We start from the raw sequence: 21,052 nt of genomic DNA on the forward strand, positions 1-21,052 counted from the left end.
TACATTTTCCAGAAAAGAGCACACCTTTAACTCAGTTTGCCCTACAATGAATCTTACCACATTAAGGATGTAATCCATGAGGGGAATAGGAATACGTTCCTCTGTACCAACAACCCTGTTAAGGGAGAAAAGAGTGAGTTATACAGAAATTCACAATACCAGTGCAAGAGAACAAAGTGAGGAAAGGGAAACAGTGAAATTCTAGGCCCTTTTCTAAGTTAGAATCATAGTCTTTAGCCTATGAACCAACAGACTCATACCACAGGGAAAAAACAGAACTGAAATCAATCCTGACGCTAATATTTCTGCCTAAGTTTAAGAGCATAAAGGGGAGAAAAAAAAGCCTTCAAAAATACAGCCCATTTGTATGTATCAAAAAAGACAGTTATGTTAACTTCTTAGGAAAATTAAGAGGAATTCATCCATACAGAAATATTAAAAATAAGCCAGTTCACTTGAAAGATGATTTAAACATCTGCTTAAAAGAGGGGCTAGGCAAGAAACAAATATACCTTATCACATACTTTCATCAAAGGTTTAGAATTACAGAAAGTAGGAAAGGGGATTTATTTTGTTCGGAAATCCCTATTTAGATTGACAGGTCATATACTTAAAGCTGGTCAAACACTGAAGTCCTTCTCTAACAATATGTACTTGCAGCATGACAGTTACTGAACTTTTAAACAACTGATCAGGTGTTCTGCATTTTCATATGCTTCACCTTTTCAGATGCTTCAATACAACACAGTAGATGAGAAGATTGCAATAATGCTATAACTGAAGAAAATGAACTCTTTAGCTCAATGGATGTTATCTTGGCTTGTGCAAGAAAGCAATAGAAGGAAAAAAACACCACACGGTAAAATAAAATGAAACAAACTAAGATAAATTACAGGAAAAAAGATAAGCAGAAAATGGAACATTTTAGAGATAGGCCCTTGGAACAAATCTGAGCAGGGAGTGAAGGAAGAGAGGCAGAGACACAAGTGAGAGGCAGGGGGAGAAGAGAAGGAAAGAACATTGGAAGATGTTAATAGTTCTCACCTTGAAGCAATAAAAAAATGTGAATGATGATATGGTAGGCATGAGAACATTGGCAGCAAAATGCAGAACAAGCAAAGAAAATGAATAGGTATCATGAATGGTTTCAGTCAAAAAAATATCCAGGGTTTTCCAGGATTTAGGTAGGATGTTGTGAATATCCTCAATGAAAAATGTGCAGAAGAACTGTATATAAAGGAAGGGGAGCAATAATACAGAACTGAAATGATCCCATGGGAAAACCACAAACATTGACCATAATGTTTCTCCCCAGAATCAGTACAGCTAGCCTCTCCTGTTATTATACCAATGATCCATCCCAACTTCATCTCACCTCCTTGGGAAGAACCTAGAGATATGCCTCTATAGTTTAGAAATGCAGATGAGGCTCCAGCCCAATGAAACATCTGCCCCTTTGCAGAAACCAAATATGATGGCAAAAAGCATAAGTGAGAATAATAAAATGAGATCTAGATGCTCCCCCTTCATTGCTGTAGAAAAGCAACAGAGAAAGCAAAACAATGGTGGTTCTTATTATAACATCAGGAACAAAGTTTTTCGGTAACTGCTTTTCTCCCTATCCTAACCTCATCTTTTGCCTACCAGGCCCGAGAAGCCATATGGAATACTACATAAATTGTCAGCTTTCTCCAATAGTACTCCACCTACCAGCTGGTTTCAAGAGAACTGATTCTAATCTTATTTGAACAATGAATCATAGCATCTTTGAAACAATAAAAAAGTAAATTCTCATGACAAATGAAGTGGTTTACCATAATTGTCAGATTAAAACTTTTATGCCTTTTATCTTCCCCCAAAACACAAACACATACCCCCAGCTCAGTTTTATCCTGATCATCTTTACATGTGCTTTGGGGGGTGGGTGAGTGTTTTTATCCAGCTCTTAATACAGACGCCTTTGGAAAAATAGTCCTCCCAGTGGGCCACATTTCAGGAACAAATGTTTCTCTGCTCATTGCCTTTAAAACCTAAACAATTGCTATTCAAGTTCTAAAGACCATATGACAGTACATAATCCATTTCTTTTAAGTTACTCAAGAGAGGTGGATGGTGAGCTAGGCACACTAAGTGGAACTGAAAACAAAATAAAAATTAATGTCCAAACTACAATGCCTGGTTACTTACTGAAAAATACAATCTTCCCCAACAGTATCAAATTTTCCGAGAGCAAATAATTAAGAAGGCAGAAGAAGTCCAAAGACAAGTACTCAGAACTACCACAGTGAACAATCATGAATACGGAGCAGCACTCCTAGTACTAAGTATCTATGTTTCCTTATTTCAGATCTCTAAAACAAAATGATCTATTTCAAGAATACATACAAAGACCATTTTCATATAACAGCTGTTGGTGTAGGGAAAAAATAAGGGTAAAGAATACTGTCTAAGCTTGAAAAACAAAAAACAAAACTGTAAACCCAAGACCATCAACAGGGAGAATGGATGAAAAATAGTGAACCATTAGATGCAAAAACATGGGTGAATCTCAAAAACACATCAAACAATTTCAAATACAAACAAGTATATACACCAGATACAATACATGTTAAGAATTCATTCATATACTTTCTATTAATAGGAAGATCTTGAGTAAAATTATAATATGATGATAGAAATAAGGTCAATAGCTAGCTGACTCATTTTGGTGTGGGAAATGAGAAATCTGTGCAGTTTAGTGTGTGGAAATTGTACTTCAATAAAAATTAGGAAAAAATTAGCTTACATGCACAAGGCATTGGAAAATGGATGAGAGCATGGGGAATAAGAATTTGGGAGCTTTTACTAAAGAGTTGTATAACTGGGAGAGGGGATAAACAAAACTGGGGGTAAGAGAGGTGATACATATTCCAAATGGAATATGGAATATTCCATTGGAAAATGTACAACTTCCTATATAAAAACTGTTTAGGATAAAAGTTTCCTTCTATTAGATTGGACTTTAAAATGAAGGTTGAGTTTAGACAGATTCTTGCTTTTTCTTTCAGCCCTATTAGCTACTTGGTAACCCCAAAACTGGACTTTTAAATTACACACACACAGTATATGTCAATTGTTGTGCGATTGTTGGAGGTAGTGGCAAACTCCCATGCCATGGAGTGTAGAAAAACACTGATACTATGGTATAGAAACTAAGAGAGCCCTTTGTATATTAGAAGCTCCATTTGAATTGTAGATTATGAATGCTATGGTTCTAGATCTTTTCATTCTCATTCACATTTCATTAGACCTAGCTCTCTGGGCATTTAAGACTTAAGAAATCCTTAACTTAATGCTCTTTATTATTTCCATTAAACAAACACTTACCTACTAAATATAGAGACAGAAATTGACTGCTGAATGAAACAATATCACAGCCCTTGAGAAGCTTAAAAGTTAGTGAGGAAATCCTTTAGCACATAAAACCATTTTGAGAATTTAAGATTCAGCTCCATTAAGTTAAAAAAAAGGCTACTTGAAGAATAAGACATTTTACTAACCTTGAAGAAATTTGGAAGATGATAAAGGGGAAGATGATTTGGGAATGGGGGCCATAAGTGGACAGAACAAGACATCCCAAGCAAGGAATACAAGGTGAAGAAATAATGGCTATAGAAAAAAATATCACTTTAGAGTAACTACTTTAATTTGGGCAATGCAGCTCAAAGGTGTCTATAAGATGTCAAGAAGAGAAGTTATTGCAAATAAAAAGAATAAATGAAAACTTCTTTATAGTCAGGGAAAGGAACTCAACTCAGCAGGGCCACTAACAATTAAGCACTAGGCAAAGGAAATACTGAGACTTTGTAAAAAGTATCTTGCTTTTTTTCCAGGGTATTGTCTTGTTCCAGAAAGAGAATATTTTAAAATAAATAGAAGATGCTGCACAAAGGTAGGTTTGCTTTCTCAGAAAGAATAAGATATCTGCTCAACAAAGCAATACGCTAGTAGTTAATGCCCCCCCACCCCAAATTATTGACACCAACAGGCTCATTGCTATCTAGAGTTCCCAGAGGACACACTGGTTTTGGATTCTTTGGCCTTTACCACTACTATCCATTCCACCAGAATCTTTTAATTCCCAAGCCATCCTTCAGTACCAGCTCAAACCCACTCATAGTCACATCTAAAATGCATATCCCTTTCTCAGAACTACTGATCTATACTCCAAAGAACACGTATTATGAGCGAATGCCTGTTCAGAGGAATCATTCCCACTTCTGTTATAATGGTGATAAAGTTTAACCACTAGAGTTGACACGAGATCTGCTGTATTTGCATCCTGAAAGCTGAAAGTGCCTAACGGACCACCCAGCAGCCTTTGAGTCCCATGCCCCATGGTATCCAGGTAGTCGGTCAACTCTTATGCATAACAACCATTAGTTAAATAAAAATGAGACAAAATTATTGCCTGAGTACAATCATGAACTACATTCCAAAGTCTTCTGATTAATCAACAGAATAAAACCCAAAAAAATTAACCTACCAAAAAACAAAACAAACACTAGTAAACAAAACATCCCCACAACTCTTATAAACTTCTTTGAAGACAGGGTTCAAAAGTGGGACATGTTTTATGTGCTCAAATCAACAAACAGTGACATGGAATATGAAATCAGTGATAATAAATCCTCTGTGCACAAAGTCCATCAATTTGACATACTGATTTTTGATTCAATTTCAAGAATAGCTTTTGAAAAGGACAGCTTCCTAAGGCAACCAACAGTATTAATTACCAAATACAAAAAAAGACACTACAAGAGTGAAACAAAAACAAATTATGTACTCAAGAGTCAGAAAGATCTTATAACTGTTTTTTAATAGATGAAAATTGACAATAAGGTGGCTGAGGTTTAAGATCAGTGATAGAGTCCTTGCACAGAATGCGCAAGGTCCTGGGTTCTATCCCCAGCACTGCAAAATACGCAATAACAGAGTGACTTAGGTGGTAACATGCCCAAGATCACAAACTGGTCTTGTGAACACTTACTGCTGATTGGGCTCAGTTTCATTCTGCTGGGTAGAATTAAAACTCTGCATGGCCTGTACTTCCTCTTCCTCCTCATCCTCACTAGAGGCTTCTTCTGCAGCATGATTAGATCTTGGGGGAGGAGCAGCAGCAGTGCCGTCTGCCTTCTGGATTGATGGCTTCTGACAGATATATTTCGGGTCTCTTCCAAGATTGCAGATTTCTTCAAGTAACTGAAAGGCACAGGGACACAAGATCACTTGTTAGTAATTAAGGAAGTGCAGAGGATGACTAACATTTCCTGAGCATCTTCTATGAGCTATGTATTTGCAAAACACTTAATATATATGATACACCATTCCTAAAATGAAGTAATTCCATTTTACAAACAAGGGAACAAAAATTCTACAACATCAAATTACTTGTTTAGGATCATATAGCTGTTCAGTGACTGACTAGATTCCCTGTCCTAACTCACCAACTACAAGGAACTTGTAGTAGTCTCAACTAATCTCAAACACAACTGGCAGGGTTAATATATGCAGGAAGAAATGTCTATAAAGGGCAATATGCTTTTATAAACAGAACCCAAGTTTTGTATGCTTATATATCATATATAAGAAAGCAATATATAGAAGCTTACATTAAACGAATGAGTTGTTATTAAAAGGAAAATAATTCTCAATATGAAACACTGGAATTAACAAACTTCTTTCTGATTAGACTTGAACTAAAATAGCTTCATTTTCTTTTTCTTTTGCAAAAGACCAGCCCAAGAACGTGGAAAAACTGCGTCAGACATTTTGCTCTTATAAACATAGTCTAAGAATCCAGAAGACCTCCAATAGGCCTAAACTTTTTCTACAAAGTCCCTTTTCTCTATTCTCTCAAGATCACGATGACAGCCTTATCATGTCCTACCTTAATGATGGCAGTTGTTGCATCCGTTTTGAGGGTGGGCTGATGTCTCATGAGCTCATCTACAGCACTCCCCAGGTTGGATGCAGTATCACCTAAAAGCAAAATGTGAATTGTTAGACTTAAAAAACAAACAAAAAAAAGATCTTGTGACTGCTTTCCTTTTTGAGAGGAAAACATGGACATGTTAACAAGGAAGAGTCTCACTATGTTGCGCATAATGGACTCAAACTCCTGTACTCAAGTGATCCTCCTGCCTCAGTCTCCTGAATAAGATACAATATCTTTGAAAACTGGAATCTTTCCAAGCCCTACTTTCTTGTTCATTGATGATATGTTCTTAAGCACACTGAGAAAGAAATCTATTTAATCTGTGCCAATGTTGTAGACTTGAATATCAGAAGATTGGATTACAAAGATCAATACCTTGGGATTCCAAATTTCTCATGGACTACATACTAGATGGTGGACTTGGAAATCCAACCCTGCTCCCTATCACTTGCTGCTTACTGTGCCACAACAATATGACAAACAGGCAAACTGTTCTGAAGCATGGAAATATTATGAAAAGAGGCTCAAGTATTCCTTCTTACCTACAGCAAAATTTATGGTGATGCATTCTCAATAAGCTTAACATGTCTAGCTAGAGACACAACGTGCAATCAAGGAAGGGTTTCTTGCCAAATGGATAATTTTCTATTATAAAATAAATCCTAGCAACTCACCAAGGGGATCAGAACTCCTCCTCCTCCGCATGGCTGGGAGATAATCTGGAGAGAGAAGAACTTTGAAGAGACGTTCAAATGGCTGACACTGTACAAAAGACTGAAGACCACGGGCATTCAAGCAGAGTGCACTGAATACATTTGGGAGGGAGCCAAGGACTTCACGGGTAGCAGGAACCTAGAGAGAAGATTAAGTGAGCTTAGATGCAATCTAAAACAGAGTTCCTGTATATAGATGCTAAGAAAATCTGGCCATGGTTATTACACTGAGAAACAGAAGGAATTAACAACCAGACCCCACTCAGATTCAACATTATACAAGAGTTATGCAGTAAGACTGCTTAAGCATGCGCATGTCCATGTCATAGAGGAGTGGTATACATGGAATATTCTTTACAGAGAAGCAGGGAGACTCACATCTTTGATAAGCAGTGCATGCAGCATGACATCTGTCAACCCATTGTCCTGGAGAGAGGAAAGCAGCGATGGTTCTTGGAATACAAACACAGTCACCACTTCAGTAGCTAAAAAAAGATGAGAAAAATATGGGAACCTGATATGCCTCATAAGTATTAAAAGCAAAACACCAAAAAGTTTTAAAAAATAATATATAATAATTTAGCCTCTTGTGCTTATATAACATATGTATGTTATATAATTTCCTTTGTTTTCAATGGCAGCATACACAGTTCACCAACCCATTCAATTCTGAATGGCTACATAGTAAGACATTTATTTAGTTAGTTAATGTGAAAACTGATACATCTAAATACAGATCCTTTGTCAGCACAAGTGGGGAAAAAAAATCTAAGATGCAAATTTGCTGAGATAAAACAAATACAAATTTAACTGATTAACACGTACAAAGCATACTGCAGAAAAGGTTATTCAGACTAGCCACAGTGGCACATGCCTGTAATCCCAGACACTTGGGAAGCTGAGACAGGAGGTTTATAAGTTTGAGGCCAGCCTCAACAATTTAGTAAGGTCCTAAGCAACTCAGTGAAATCCTGTCTGAAAATAAAAAAGAAAAAAAGGGCTTCGGATATAAAGCACTCTTATATCCTTGTTATCCAAAAAAAAAAAAAAAAAAAAAGTTATTTAGTAATATTCAGTAATTTTTAAACTACCAACAGCACTTTTAAGAATCCTTGGAATACATATTAACCTAACCAATTCAACACCATAAAACTTACATTGTGTATACAATTAAGACCACCATACTTAAGATTTTAAAACCTAACAAAGTGCTTAAACATAACATCGATAAAACATATAAAACGAACTTGTTTATGGTGAAGCCTAAAATCTAACAGAAACCATAGGATTTTCATTTGAAGATAGTTTCATTTATCACAAATTCCAGTGAAATGGCAGACACATGACAACTATTGGAAACTACTAATTGTCAATGGCCTTTGCGATTCTTGATTGCCTTTTTTAGGTTTCTTTTTTTTTTTCTTTCTTTTTTCCCCCCTCACATCTTTTTTTAGGTTTCTACCAGTATTCAACACACCTTTTCATTGACTGCATAAATGAATGAACTCTATAATTATTAAAAGTGAGTATGAACTAAAATTAGCATTCTACTAGAGGTCTAGCCAGGCATGGTGGTGCACACCTGGAATTCCAGCTACTTGGGAGGCAGAGGCCAGAGGATCTAAAGTATGAGGCCAGCCTTGGCAATACGATGAAATTAAAAGGTGCTGGGGTGTATCTCAGTGGTAAAGTACCATTGGGTTCAATCCCCAGCATCCCCTTTGCCCCCCAAAAGGGATCCAACTACAATGATACCATAATGTATGTCATTTGTGGGACAGTTTATATTCTCTTTAAAAACTTGGGCTGGGGTTATGGCTCAGTGGTAGAGCACTTGCCTAGCATGTGTCGAGGCACTGGGTCCGATTGTTAGTACCACATATAAATAAATAAATGATCCATTAACAATTTAAAAAATTATTTGAAAATATTACTAGTTCACCAAGAATTATAATTAAAAGTAAAGATGTACACATACACAAAGCAATCAAGACTGGGTAGAATCAAACATCAAAGTTGAAGAAAACTTCCAGAAGCATAAAAATATATTCAAAAATTGTTTTTAAAAAAGGGTTCATCTAGTAATGCTCTGTGGGAGGAATGAAAACATAATGGTAGAACTAAATACATCCTAGTAAAATTTGTAAAGTCCAAGGATAAAGAGAAAATGCCAAAGATTTTTCAGAGAGAAAAGGCCAAGTACCCTACAAAAGAAAAAGACCAGTCTAAACAAGATGGTTATCTACAATAAGCAGCAATAGAAAATAGGTAAATTCTTAAAGAACAATATAACATTTTAAAATAACTCAAGGATGTATAATAGAATAAAATTAAAAATGAATCCAAGACAGTGAAAGTTAAGGGCGGGGAGAGGGGGGAAGTAGTAATAGTATTAGTAGTAGAAGAGAGTTTAAAGGCAGGCTAAAGGTTTTATTTTGTCCTGCCTGGCAGAAGACATGGTAAGAAATCTAAAAAGTTTAAAGCCCCCCCCACCCCCAAATGAGGGTAGCCATTACAAAAAACTGGAATAAAAAGGCTCAAACAATGTGAATAAAGGAAAACACATTAACTTAAAAAAATAGATTTTAAGAGAAACATTGGAAATCATGAACAACACAACTATAGAAATTATCCAAGATAAAGAAACATATTAATATAAGAAGTTGGGCTGGAGTTGTGGCTCAGTGGTAGCGCTCTTGCCTGGCATGCGAGAGACACTGGGTTCGATTCTCAGCACCACATACAAATAAATAAAATAAAGGTCCACCAACAACTAAAAAATATTTAAAAAAAAAAATAAGAAGTTGTTCTGCTGGAAAGAACTTAAAGCTAGATTAAATACTTGAAAAATCTTAAAATGTGAAGAATAGACAAAGCAAATTTTAGCCAAAGGCCCAAACAAAATGAACGGGGATTCAGTTTTATGCTTTTGTCTTCATAGGAGCCTTGGTGACTTGGGGGTTCAGGAGGGTTTCAGGTGTCTGGGCTGGACACAAAAGCAGAGGGATATACCTTTATTGTATAGGAAATTCAGTAAAAACAAAGTCTGTTTATTTTACATATGGCAATGATACCAATCACAAATGAGAACTGAAGTAAGAGCTGCTGTTTTCTACAAGCAGATCTATAACCAGACTGGTATAGGTCATTGAGCTCAGAATAGTTGTCAAATTCAGGATCATTTCCTTTAGTGCCTTCCATACCGGGAATATATTGCTTCTCATACTTCACACATTCCAGTAAGTCTCCCATGTCTCAGCTCACATCAAGGCTCCCACAGAGGAAACTCATTTTAATGTCATAGCTGGACAATTGCTCACATTTTTCAGATAAACACTTAAAATATCTATCCTGGCTCTTGGCTCAATGGGTCCATGGAGATCTCTGGCCATCATATCCTGAGCCCTTAAATTCTGGACTAAATGACAATGGCATGCCCATACCATTGACCCTATCCAACCTTTAACTTCCCAATGTGATATTGTGCCATCCTGCCACTGAGAGAATTACCAACAGGAATGTGCCAATGAGTAAACATCTCTCTCCTTTGCAAAACAATTTAATCAAGCCATTGCCCCAATACCCTGGCACAAATCACTATGCCCTCACAATTAGACTGCAACAAAGGTTCATGCCAGTTGGACTTCCTGATTCCAATGACTCTGATCAGGGTACACACTTTCCTGTTCATTAAGTCTGTGCATGGCCCTTAAAACAAGGCATTAATTTGATCCATCTATCTTACTGTCCACAGACAGCAAGCCTAATAGAGACATATGGTCCAATCAAGGACAGACACCCTTTAAATTTGCAAAATGGATAATGGTCTCCTAAATGGGTTCCTCCATTGCCCTCTGCCTTAGTTACTGTGAACTCTCATTCACTTTAATGACACCTCTCCCTTCTTTTGCTTCTTTTGATTGTGTTTCAATCCATGATGTACTAGTACTTGGACTGATTCTAGATAATAAAACCAGTCCCAATGAAAATTAGGGCCCTCTCCCTACTAAGACTTTTTTTATGCCATGAGATATGTCTCTGACACAGTCCTTTCCTAACATGTTAATTGTAAAGGTTTGATAACAGGAGCTTTCTACTTCTCAAGAAATGTAGGTCTTGATACCTGCCTGGTATCAAAAATTGCTTCTTCCAAAGAGGAAAGGAAGAACTTAAATTACTTTCCTGCACCAACATTTCAAAATATTTTTGATGCTAGTTCTGGATCCAATTTATTACACAGATTTTGAATGGGAAGACAGGAGAGAAGCTGGAATGGCAAGACCTGTTAATACCCATGAGACACAGCACCTCTAGCATTCTAAAATCTATATACCACAGGCCTAAAAATATAGCTGTGGAATATTTTGGCTCTGGTTCACCAGTCTATGCCTCATGGCCTAGGTCTGGGATTCTCGTTTGGCTGCTTTTTGACCATGCTGTGATCCCAGTTGGGTAAGAGAAATTACTCCATAACTCTACAGCCAAAGGAGTATTCATCTTCGGCTACTTTTGTAATAGTTTCTCAAAAGTATAAAAATCTGCACCACGGTTTTGGGCCTAGCCCAGGACTCCTATCAACCTATCATACCAAAGCATTCTAGATGATGATTTCAGTACAACTATAGGGCCAACCTCCATGCTGACCCATCCCACAATGTTAACTGCTCCTAAACTGTCCCACACCACATATCATAACTCCAGTCATCAGCTCCAAATTTCACAGTTGAAAGCTCACAAATGACTCTCCCAAAATTCTATAATCACTACACACATCTACATTCCTTAACCTGACAAACAGTATCTATATAGTAGTATCAGAGAATGTCATCTGAGCCTTAGACTTTCATCAATGTTAAAAGGTACCCTAGCCAAGGCAAGCACTTAATACAATGAACTATTACCCCCTTGAAGTCTTTAATATTTACAACAACTTGTCAATCTTTCAGGTTAAGAGATGTATAAAAACCACGATGGCAAGTGGCATAAATTAGGTTAGAAATAGCATAAGCAGACCTGAACAGACAATGTAAGGGGTAAGACTAGGAGGCAAGAAAAAGGCAGTTGGGGAGGTTAAAGAGAAAACAGTAAAAGGGATAATGGTAGGTAGTGTAGAAGAGCCAGGGATTGGGCATTAAGGAGAAGGAGTAAAAATTTTTACTGGCTGGGTTTCAACACAAAATTATCATACCAGGACACTGAACTAACCATATACTTACTCATTAATTTCCTATTCCTGAACTCCAGGACCTTCCTATACTCTCCCACCAATTGATAACATAAAACAATGATGTCCCCCTATTGAGACAATTTTATCCTTGAATGTCTATCCTAATATAAATTCACTCTCTAAAAACTAGACCTTCCCACCTGTATTGAGCTACCAATTTTGTGTCACAATTCCTGCTCAATACTGTCACACATGCTACTAATAAGAATATTCTTTCCTTCTAGCTTATACAACCTAATCTGTGTCTATAGCCATTTAGTACCTAGAACACATTAGATCCAACTAGAAAGTACATCTGTTTCATCATTTCTTGCCACAAAAGGGGCACTTGGCCATCTTTTTACCTATAACACTGGGACTAATCTCTACTTATTTATTTATTTACTTATTTATTTATCGTGATGCTGGGGATTGAAGCAGGGCCTTGTGCATGCGGGAAAGCACTCTCCCAACTGAACTACATGCAAAGCCCCTTATCTCTACCTTTGCAGTAATGGGCTCACAATCAAGTTCTGTAACACACACTCAATTCATAGAGGTCACTCAGACAATGTCACAACTTCTGGTACCTTGTATAAACCACAAAGTACAGGCCTTAGAAGCCCTCAATATGGGACAAAACAATAGATTTACTATGACAACTGAGAAAACAGACTAGCAATAGGGCGGGGGGGATGCAGCTCAGTGGTAAAGCACTTGTCTAGCATGCACAAAGCTAGGCAAATCAACAACAACAACAAAAAAACCAAACTGGCAACAAATCACCCACTGGCATTTCAAGCTGGAACATGTACCTTAAAGGGACTTCCTCTTACAATAACTGAGAAAAGATGGTCTAAAAGTTCAATAAGTAAGACAACAAACCAAAACAGCTGATTATTAAAATATTCCAAGAGATTCACAGATACCCTTTTATTTCTCTTCCTGGCGATCTCTTCCTACCTATGTGAAGGGCTTTTTACTATCATTTATAGAGCTAAAACAACATCTACTAGAGAGAGAAGATGGGAGGGGAGAGGAGGAGAGGGGGGATAGTAGAGGATAGGAAGGGCAGCAGAATACAACATACATTAGTATGGCAGTATGTAAAAAAGTGGATGTGTAACTGATGTGATTCTGCAATCTGTATACGGGGTAAAAATGGGAGTTCATAATCCCTTTGAATCAAATGTATGAAATATGATATATCAAGAGCTTTGTAATGTTTTGAACAACTAATAATAAAAAATGAAAACAACATCTAGTAGCCTCATTACTTTGAGTTGCCTTTGCAAATTTGGTCCAAGTATTATTTACAGGAGGGTTGCTGTAGTAATTCAAATGTCAAGAGATGAATTAAGAAGACAACAGAGGAGGAAATGTGGACCTTCAATAATATATTGGACTTGGTGCTCTATGTTTCAATTTCCTCCTTCATTATCCTGATAGGACTCACATGCTCCACATTCACACCTAAGAAGCACAAGCGTCCTCTTACTGCCTCTTAAACTTTCCATTAAACGAAGAAACAAAAGCAAAAACAACCATTACCCAGGCACTTACTTTCTCTCAGTTCTGGACATTCTCCCAAACCATGCCACCATCCCTGCCCCTGACCTTGAATTTCCCTACCTGTGTACTAAAAAAATTTTTTAAAAAAAAATCATAACAAAGGACTAGTCCTAAGTTTTGCCATCGAACCTAACCTTGGAGAGGTCCCATGTCCAGGTGGAGATGCTTCAATATAAGAAAACTTCCTCAAGCAACCCAAAACTATAGTATAAGGAGACTTTTAGTATTTCCATATTTTCCCTAAATATCATTAGATGTTTTAAAAATATAATTTTATTTATTTTTAATTTTTTTGGTACCAGGGATCGAACCCAGGGGCATTTAACCATTGAGACAGCCATACCTGCAGACTTTCATTTTTAGTACCATAATTTTTTAATGTGGTGCTAAAAATCAAACCCAGTGCCTCATACATGCTAGGCAAGTGCTCTGCCACTGAGCCACAACCACAGCTCCCCATTAGATTTTTAAGGAGAATTCTAGAATTCTAGCACAACATCCCAAATATTTAAAATGCTGAATAAATATTTGTTATTTTAAAAAGTCAGATTTTTAACAGGAATGTCAATGTCAAAGACTTTTTTTTGGGCAAATAACTAGGAAGTATCCATATACTCTAAAATTGCGTTTTCTATAGTGTGAAAAAATTTTCTCTATCACAGTTTGAGAGTCTGAAATTCAATTATGAGACTAGAATTATTCCATCTGGATTTCCCACACTAATGTTAGGAATTAATAATTAAATAGAGCCATGTTTTCTTTTTATATGGCACACTAAAGTACAAATACAGCATAACATAAGCCAAATTTACAGTAATACTTTTTATTACAAATGATTGCCTATAAGTATATATGAAACAGAAAAGAGTTCTGTCATGTTATCCCAGCTCAGTAAAACCAACTCTCAATTCCACTTACCAAGGAGGAAGAGTGATGGGCCATAGTATTCTGCATTGCTGATGATATGTTTTAGGGAGGTAGGCAGAGAACCATCCATCACTAAGAAAAAAGTTAACATTAAAGAGTATATGATTAGTCTGGGAGTACTACAGGACTAGAGATAATTGAGAAATGTGTTAAACTGTGGTAAACAGAGTTCTTTTTGATTCTGACCTAATGTTCCCTACTTGTCTTCTCAAGCTATTATTTTTTTCATCATCCATGCAATAAACTTTCTAACACTGGGGCAAGAAGAGAACAAAGACATAGAGAATGTGAGAGATGGGTAGTGGAATGAAAGTGCAAAGCTAGAAAAAGAGGGGGGAAAAAGGGGGTGTGGGTGTATATGTTAATCATTATGAAAATAACTAAACAACTCTCAGATCTAAGAAAAGTGATACCAAACAACTAAAAGCTTCAAAATGATATGGCCTTTTCCTAATCTTGCCATTTAGAGCAGGTGTCAGAAGAGTAGGAAAAAAAACACAATCTTTCGTAAGAGACAAACATCCTTTGAAAAAAGCATCTAGATTCTAGAATCAAATACCATGCCGTATGCCATCTGAGAAAGCAGGGTCTTGAATGGCCTTCTTGAGGAAATTCAACATGGATTTGAGAAGTGCTGCTCTTTGTGGAATACACTGGACTCCTGATGAGGGAAAAAGGCAACAGAATTATGCTGAATCATTAAACCATCATGAGCAGGCACATGACACAAGTTCTAAGAAACCAATATCTACCACAGCCAAAGTAGCAGGTATTAGAAGTGAAAGTCACCACATTTTGGGAAGAATATATTGAAAATGGAAAAGTTAATCATCAAGGATGGCATAAGAGCAGTATAAAATTAGAAGTCGAAGTAAAAAGGAAAAATTACCAAGTAAAAATATTCAATTTTGAGCCTTACACAGTTGCTATTTTGGATATTATCTGCCCTCCAACACAGTTCATTTGGTAATCAATGTGTGAACTGTTAGAAAACTATAAAATGCTATATAAGACACGTTTTTATAATAAAATGGAACACCAAAAGGTGAAGTAACATGTACAGTCTTAGGAAGCTAACCTCTCAATCTACCACTTAATAAGCTCCCCCTAAAGCTTTCTTCTTGACTTGTTCAACAAATAAGTGCCTACGCACCAGGACGGGGGCCAGGGCCAGGACCGGAACCGGGGCCAGGACCAGAGATACTAGTACTGCTGTTGGAACTTGATGCCCTTAATTCAATTTCCAGTCGGTGCTCCATAGATATGGAAGAGCCTGGACTGCTTTCCATAGTCACATCTGCAACTGAAGAACAAGTTAAGGAGGATTAGGATATTGAACCCCAAAACGAAAAAAGTTTGTGAAAAAAGTTATCCACAAATAGAAAGGTGTTTAACATCACAATTTATTCAAAACATACAAATTAAAAACAACCATGCAAAAGAAATTCTTCAATATTTCTCACCAAATTGAGTTAGAGGGAAGTGACAGGTAAAACATGTAATTTCTTATACTACTTATAGGTAGTAGATAATAAGTAGAGGTTTTTGAAGGAAGGTAATTAAAATAAAAGCCATTGGGACGTTAATATTCAATATACTGATATGAAAGGAAGCCTATGATACACTGAATGAACAATGCAAATTGAAGAGTATATTTATGATCTCATCTTCCTGTGATTAAAAAAGCAAACATGGAAAGATAAATATCTGAAAAGAACAAACTTGTAGCTAGTTTCATTTATACTTTACACACCTGAACAAAATGATTTCAATGAGTAATCATTTCTTACTATTTATAAACATAGTAAAATTCCATTGTGATAAGCCACTGTTTATGTATAAAAATATTTGTTTACATTGTAAAATAGTTTCTTCAAACATATGCACATAATATGAAAAGCAATAACTTCTTGCTTAGATATCTGTTTTTCACTGACTATATAAAATTCTTCTAAGAGTACAGATCCAACTGAGGACTAGTTATTAAATATGTAGATTTCCTGGTTTCCAATTAGAAACCTACTGAATCATTGCAGATGGGGTCTGAAACTTTAGCAAGCACTTATTATTATTCTGCTTAATAAATTTTGACAACCAGTTATATATAATGAACTGTGAACCTTAAAATAGTCACCTATAACATACTGGATGGTAGAGGTAACACTTTACTCAACACTCTGGGATCTTACCCATGAACTCTGAATGCCAACTTGCACCCAACAGACTAGAAAAAAATGGGCAAGGGGGCTTTTAGCAACAGTAACAATGCAGATATAAAATCAGAAAAAAAGGGAACAGCATCCAATAGATATTTACTGTAAAACATGGAATCATTATGAATTCTAATTCCTTTATCATAAGCATGATAATAGATATATGTAATGACAACCCAGATAATTAAGACAAATTAATTTAGATTCTAATAAAGTAATTTTGGGGAAAAGTTTTTCTTTTTGGCACTAATTAAACTATGCATTTGGAGTTTTTTTAAAGATGCATAATAAATTAGATTAAGAATATCTTTTCATATCTTTCTGATTTTATGATAAAAGTTGTTCCCTACCCAATAACATTTTCACCTCTTTTTTCTCTTTTCAAAATCGCCAGATGAAGGTCTCATTTTAGAGTTTACATATTATGCATGCATCTTACAAAACACATTATTAAACTCCTAGGATATACCAGGTACTGTACAGCAGTGAAAAAAAAGATACTCCAAGTCCCATAGAATATTTTAATGGGAATAATAACATAATGAACCAATAAGTAAAAATATGATTAGAGCCACTATACAAGTCTAATGCACCTCCCTATCTGCTTTACATTCCAATTCAACTTCAAATAAATTGCACTTTCCTTTTCTGATTATCCTTGTGAAAAACTACTTGAAAATCACTTTAAAAGTTTTGTTGATGGAAATACATATGCAAGTGAGTTCTTTATAGTTTAGGAGAGAGAATTAAAATTAGAATGGTAATCAGGAAAATACAAAGAACAAAAATGTTGACTTAATAAATTAATTACCATCCATATCAGTTTCCATTTCTTCTCCTTCTTGGGTGGTACTGGGTCTCTGGATCTTTGGCTTGATCACAAATGGACATTCTTTTCGGCATAAATCTACTTCATGCTACAACCAAGGAAAAATACGAAAATTCTGTATGTTTTTTTTTTTTTCAAGAATTAGAAAAAACAATAATGAAGAACACCACAGGCAGGTTACAGAATTGGTTTCTAAACAAGAAAGAGATAAGATGGTTCTTTAAAGTGATTAGCATAATTTTCTAGGCTCAGTTCTCACAGTATACAAACCCTATGCAGAGTGCTCCTTGGATAACAGTACCTCAAGTCTATAAATGAAGATAGAAAGTCCACTATGGGATTGAAAAGCTGCCATGTCCAAGTTAGTGATGAGGTCAACCACTCTGACAGCTCTTGTGACAAATGTTATCTGGTCCTGTTCATCACCAAGAAACTTTATGACCTACCAGGGAGAAATGAAGAGGTTAAAAAAAAATTAACAAAGTGATAAAAATTGCATTCTTTTATAAACATGCACTTAGGGGGTATTGGGGGAAGGCATGTGTTCTACGTTTGGTTCTTGCCAATGATAGCCCCATTTCTTCAGGAACTCAACCTGCTTGAAGTAATGTGAACATCAATTTATTAATTAAATAATATAGGGAGAAAAAAGTTGGTGCCCAGTGCTCAGCACATACTAAAGGCTACTACTATTGCAGCACAATTTACAAAGTACCTTAAAATACATTCTCATCAGGGTATTTCCTAACATGATGCTAATGTGGCAATGTCTTATCTGATCTCAGTGTGAAACATTCAAAATGTACAATTCTATACTCTTAGTAGATTTCCTCACAAATGAATTTTTAAAAAGAAGAGTACCTTCAGTAAGGCTTCCATCATTCCACAGGAGACCAAGGCTTCACCACCAGCATCGTAGCTAGCCAGATGGTATAAAAAAGAGAAGAGAGCAGTGGCAAACTGGTGAGGGTATGGATCCATGGAAGGATCTACAAGGGAGTTTGAGAGACGGAGACAAAGAATAAGCTCACAATTTGGTGTTAAGCTGGCAGAATGTTAAACCAAGCCCCCCCAAAAAATCAAAGGGCAGGATCCTTTTCTTGCTTAGGGTAATCACCATCAAAACATACCAATCATGGCCTGGATACAGTTCCGCACAAGTACAGGTAAAAATCCATGGTAAGAGGCAGTTCCAGTACAGTCAATAATACTGCTGAGTTTGGGTGTTCTTTCCAAATGTACAATTGATGTTAATGTTCGTAAAGAAGCAGCTTTGATCTCCTATAAGAGTATAAGGTAAACAGTGGATGTGTCAAAAAGGTCATAAATAAAATACAATAATATCCCAAGCTCAAATCCCTAGGGAAAAACAAAAAGGCAAATTGTTATGAGGTTTATATGTAAAAGAGATTATTAATACTTACCATAAGCTGCTTATCTGTTATCTGAAGGACATCTACCAACTCCTCTATCAACCCATTATACAAGATACTGTTTGCTGATTCCTGCAAGGCATTGGAATACACTGCAAAGGGAGAAACAAACACTTTTAAGCAACAAGGTAGGGTTAAGCCACTGCTTAACAACAAATCTTCTGGCAAGGTTCTGGGAAAGAATTCTCTTTCAACAAACATCAATGGAGGACAGAATCACTGAATTCAAGAGAACTGTATCAACTATGGTGAGATAAGCTCTACATATCTACCCTATCCATAGATCCCCCAATTAAAAACTATCAGTGATCTTGAACAATGACATTTGGGGATGGAAGTGGGGAAAAGAGGGGTTAATTTTTCATAACATCACTATTTGATATAACTCCACTATGCCTTGAACACAGACTTCCATTTAGCCTTTTAATATGCTTCTGTTTTTACTGAACACACTAATGTATGTTATAAAAAAGAGAATTAATGAACTATTGCAGAGTAAGTTACGAATTTATGTGATACTATAGTAAAACTTGAGAATGCATGTAATCCACTTTCAATCAATTCCACAGCAAGATAATACTGAACACAATCCCCTAAAGTTAAAACAAATATGATTTATTAGAATTCATTCATTTAGTTTTCAACAAACATTTCCTGAGCACCCATTAATATGCCAGAAGTTATGCTGGGTATGACTAAAAGTATGAGAGAAGGAATTTTATGGTTTAGAAGAACAACAAGTAAAAACATAATGAAGGTAGGTAATAATTGCAGTTGTCTTTTTCTACATGCCTTGCCTGCATGAGGTTGTTTTCCAGGTTTTCATTTAAACCTCAGACCAGCCTATAACTTTAAGTATTATACAAATATAAAATAAAACTGAGGCTGAGAGGATAAACATTTGGCTAATAATCTGCAAAATCAGGGTAAAAGTCCAGGACTGATTCCAAATGCCATGTTTTCCATCCTAGTACCCCACCATAAAAGCAGTTAGGTATGTAGTATTAACTATTTAATGAATAATTTCTCACTTACTTTAAAATTGTACCGCTATGAGGATGGGAGATAGGAAGATGAAACAGCATCAAGAAGAGCAGGGACCAGTGGGAGATGACTATGCATTTATACATTATTTTAAAAAAAAGACAACACCCATGTGGCACGTCAACAAGGTTCATATCATATCCTATCTTCTTCTAGTATAACTTCAAGGAGTTCAACAATGATGAATGACTACAGTGAACCCTGGGAATGCTGGTGATTTTTCAATTAAAGCTGCCACCTAGGAAACTACAATTAAGCCTCATTGCAAAAAAGAGGGATGAAGTTCAAGGGAAACCAAGTTCAAACTGCTCAATTAGGATCAGTTAATTATAGTGTTTTTCTCTTACCTAATATAGATATCGCATGCAGTCTGGCCTGAACAGCTTGTAATCGCTTCCTGTGATTAGAAAAGCCATGGGCCAGCCGTATGTGTGTAAATAACAGCATCTATACAGAGAGAAGGCCTGTATTAGGAAATCACTGGGAAAGGTGAACATTCTTTCTGGTCTCTTTCCTAATGGTGTGGTTGGGAACATGGTTACTGTGGCTATTTTGCTAAAGTACCAAGCTGAATTTACACTATCCAATTTGAGCTTAATAAAAAAAACAAAACAAAACACTAAAAACAAACAAACAAAAAATGGGAATGACAAAACTGGGATTCACAAAAGTCTAACACCTCAAGGTAAGCCAAGAACCATCACTAAATCTATAGGTGATAAACAGGGGAAATTTAGCACAAGTTAAGTATTTGACCACTGCCAAAATGAGTAGAAAAAATTAACATAATTAACATTTTCTCGTAAATACAAAATGTTAAGAAATGTACCACTATTTTGATATGCATAATGAGTTAGTTTACATTTTCCTCAAACTCTTCTAACTACCAATAAATTATTAAATGTTGGTCTTATAAAAGATGAGGAACCTAAAAGCTCAGAGAACCTAATTAACTATGGTCTGACTCAAAAGATGACAGGCTTTGTGCTATGCATGACCCCTAGCACATGGTCTATTAAGTCTATTTGACCAACTAATACATGGACATTTTTAGGACATATACCTGCTTATCCTTAGGAATGCTGTACATTTTGGTAAGGGACTCCATGATTTCAGAAGGGCTTTCTGAAATCTGCAT

The 21,052-nt window shown here is 36.2% G+C and overlaps 1 protein-coding gene across 17 annotated transcripts in view; it reads right to left on the reverse strand.

Moving 5' to 3' along the window:
- The window catches only part of Huwe1 (HECT, UBA and WWE domain containing E3 ubiquitin protein ligase 1), a 143,034-nt gene that overhangs the window by 62,614 nt on the left and 59,368 nt on the right, over nucleotides 1-21,052 (reverse strand). For all 17 annotated transcript variants that reach the window (XM_077107133.1, XM_077107132.1, XM_077107135.1 and 14 more), the window contains 15 exons: nucleotides 20,978-21,046; nucleotides 20,262-20,361; nucleotides 18,862-18,962; nucleotides 18,568-18,718; nucleotides 18,299-18,426; nucleotides 17,739-17,879; nucleotides 17,420-17,525; nucleotides 15,549-15,698; nucleotides 14,955-15,056; nucleotides 14,387-14,467; nucleotides 7,069-7,175; nucleotides 6,652-6,829; nucleotides 5,930-6,021; nucleotides 5,030-5,241; nucleotides 58-115 (listed from right to left, as the gene is read on the reverse strand). In XM_077107133.1, the coding sequence (XP_076963248.1) occupies nucleotides 58-115; nucleotides 5,030-5,241; nucleotides 5,930-6,021; nucleotides 6,652-6,829; nucleotides 7,069-7,175; nucleotides 14,387-14,467; nucleotides 14,955-15,056; nucleotides 15,549-15,698; nucleotides 17,420-17,525; nucleotides 17,739-17,879; nucleotides 18,299-18,426; nucleotides 18,568-18,718; nucleotides 18,862-18,962; nucleotides 20,262-20,361; nucleotides 20,978-21,046 (1,776 nt within the window). The remainder of the gene's footprint in view (nucleotides 1-57; nucleotides 116-5,029; nucleotides 5,242-5,929; nucleotides 6,022-6,651; nucleotides 6,830-7,068; nucleotides 7,176-14,386; nucleotides 14,468-14,954; nucleotides 15,057-15,548; nucleotides 15,699-17,419; nucleotides 17,526-17,738; nucleotides 17,880-18,298; nucleotides 18,427-18,567; nucleotides 18,719-18,861; nucleotides 18,963-20,261; nucleotides 20,362-20,977; nucleotides 21,047-21,052) is intronic.

Source organism: Callospermophilus lateralis, chromosome X (genome assembly GCF_048772815.1).
Source record: "Callospermophilus lateralis isolate mCalLat2 chromosome X, mCalLat2.hap1, whole genome shotgun sequence".
Lineage (NCBI taxonomy): Eukaryota > Metazoa > Chordata > Mammalia > Rodentia > Sciuridae > Callospermophilus > Callospermophilus lateralis.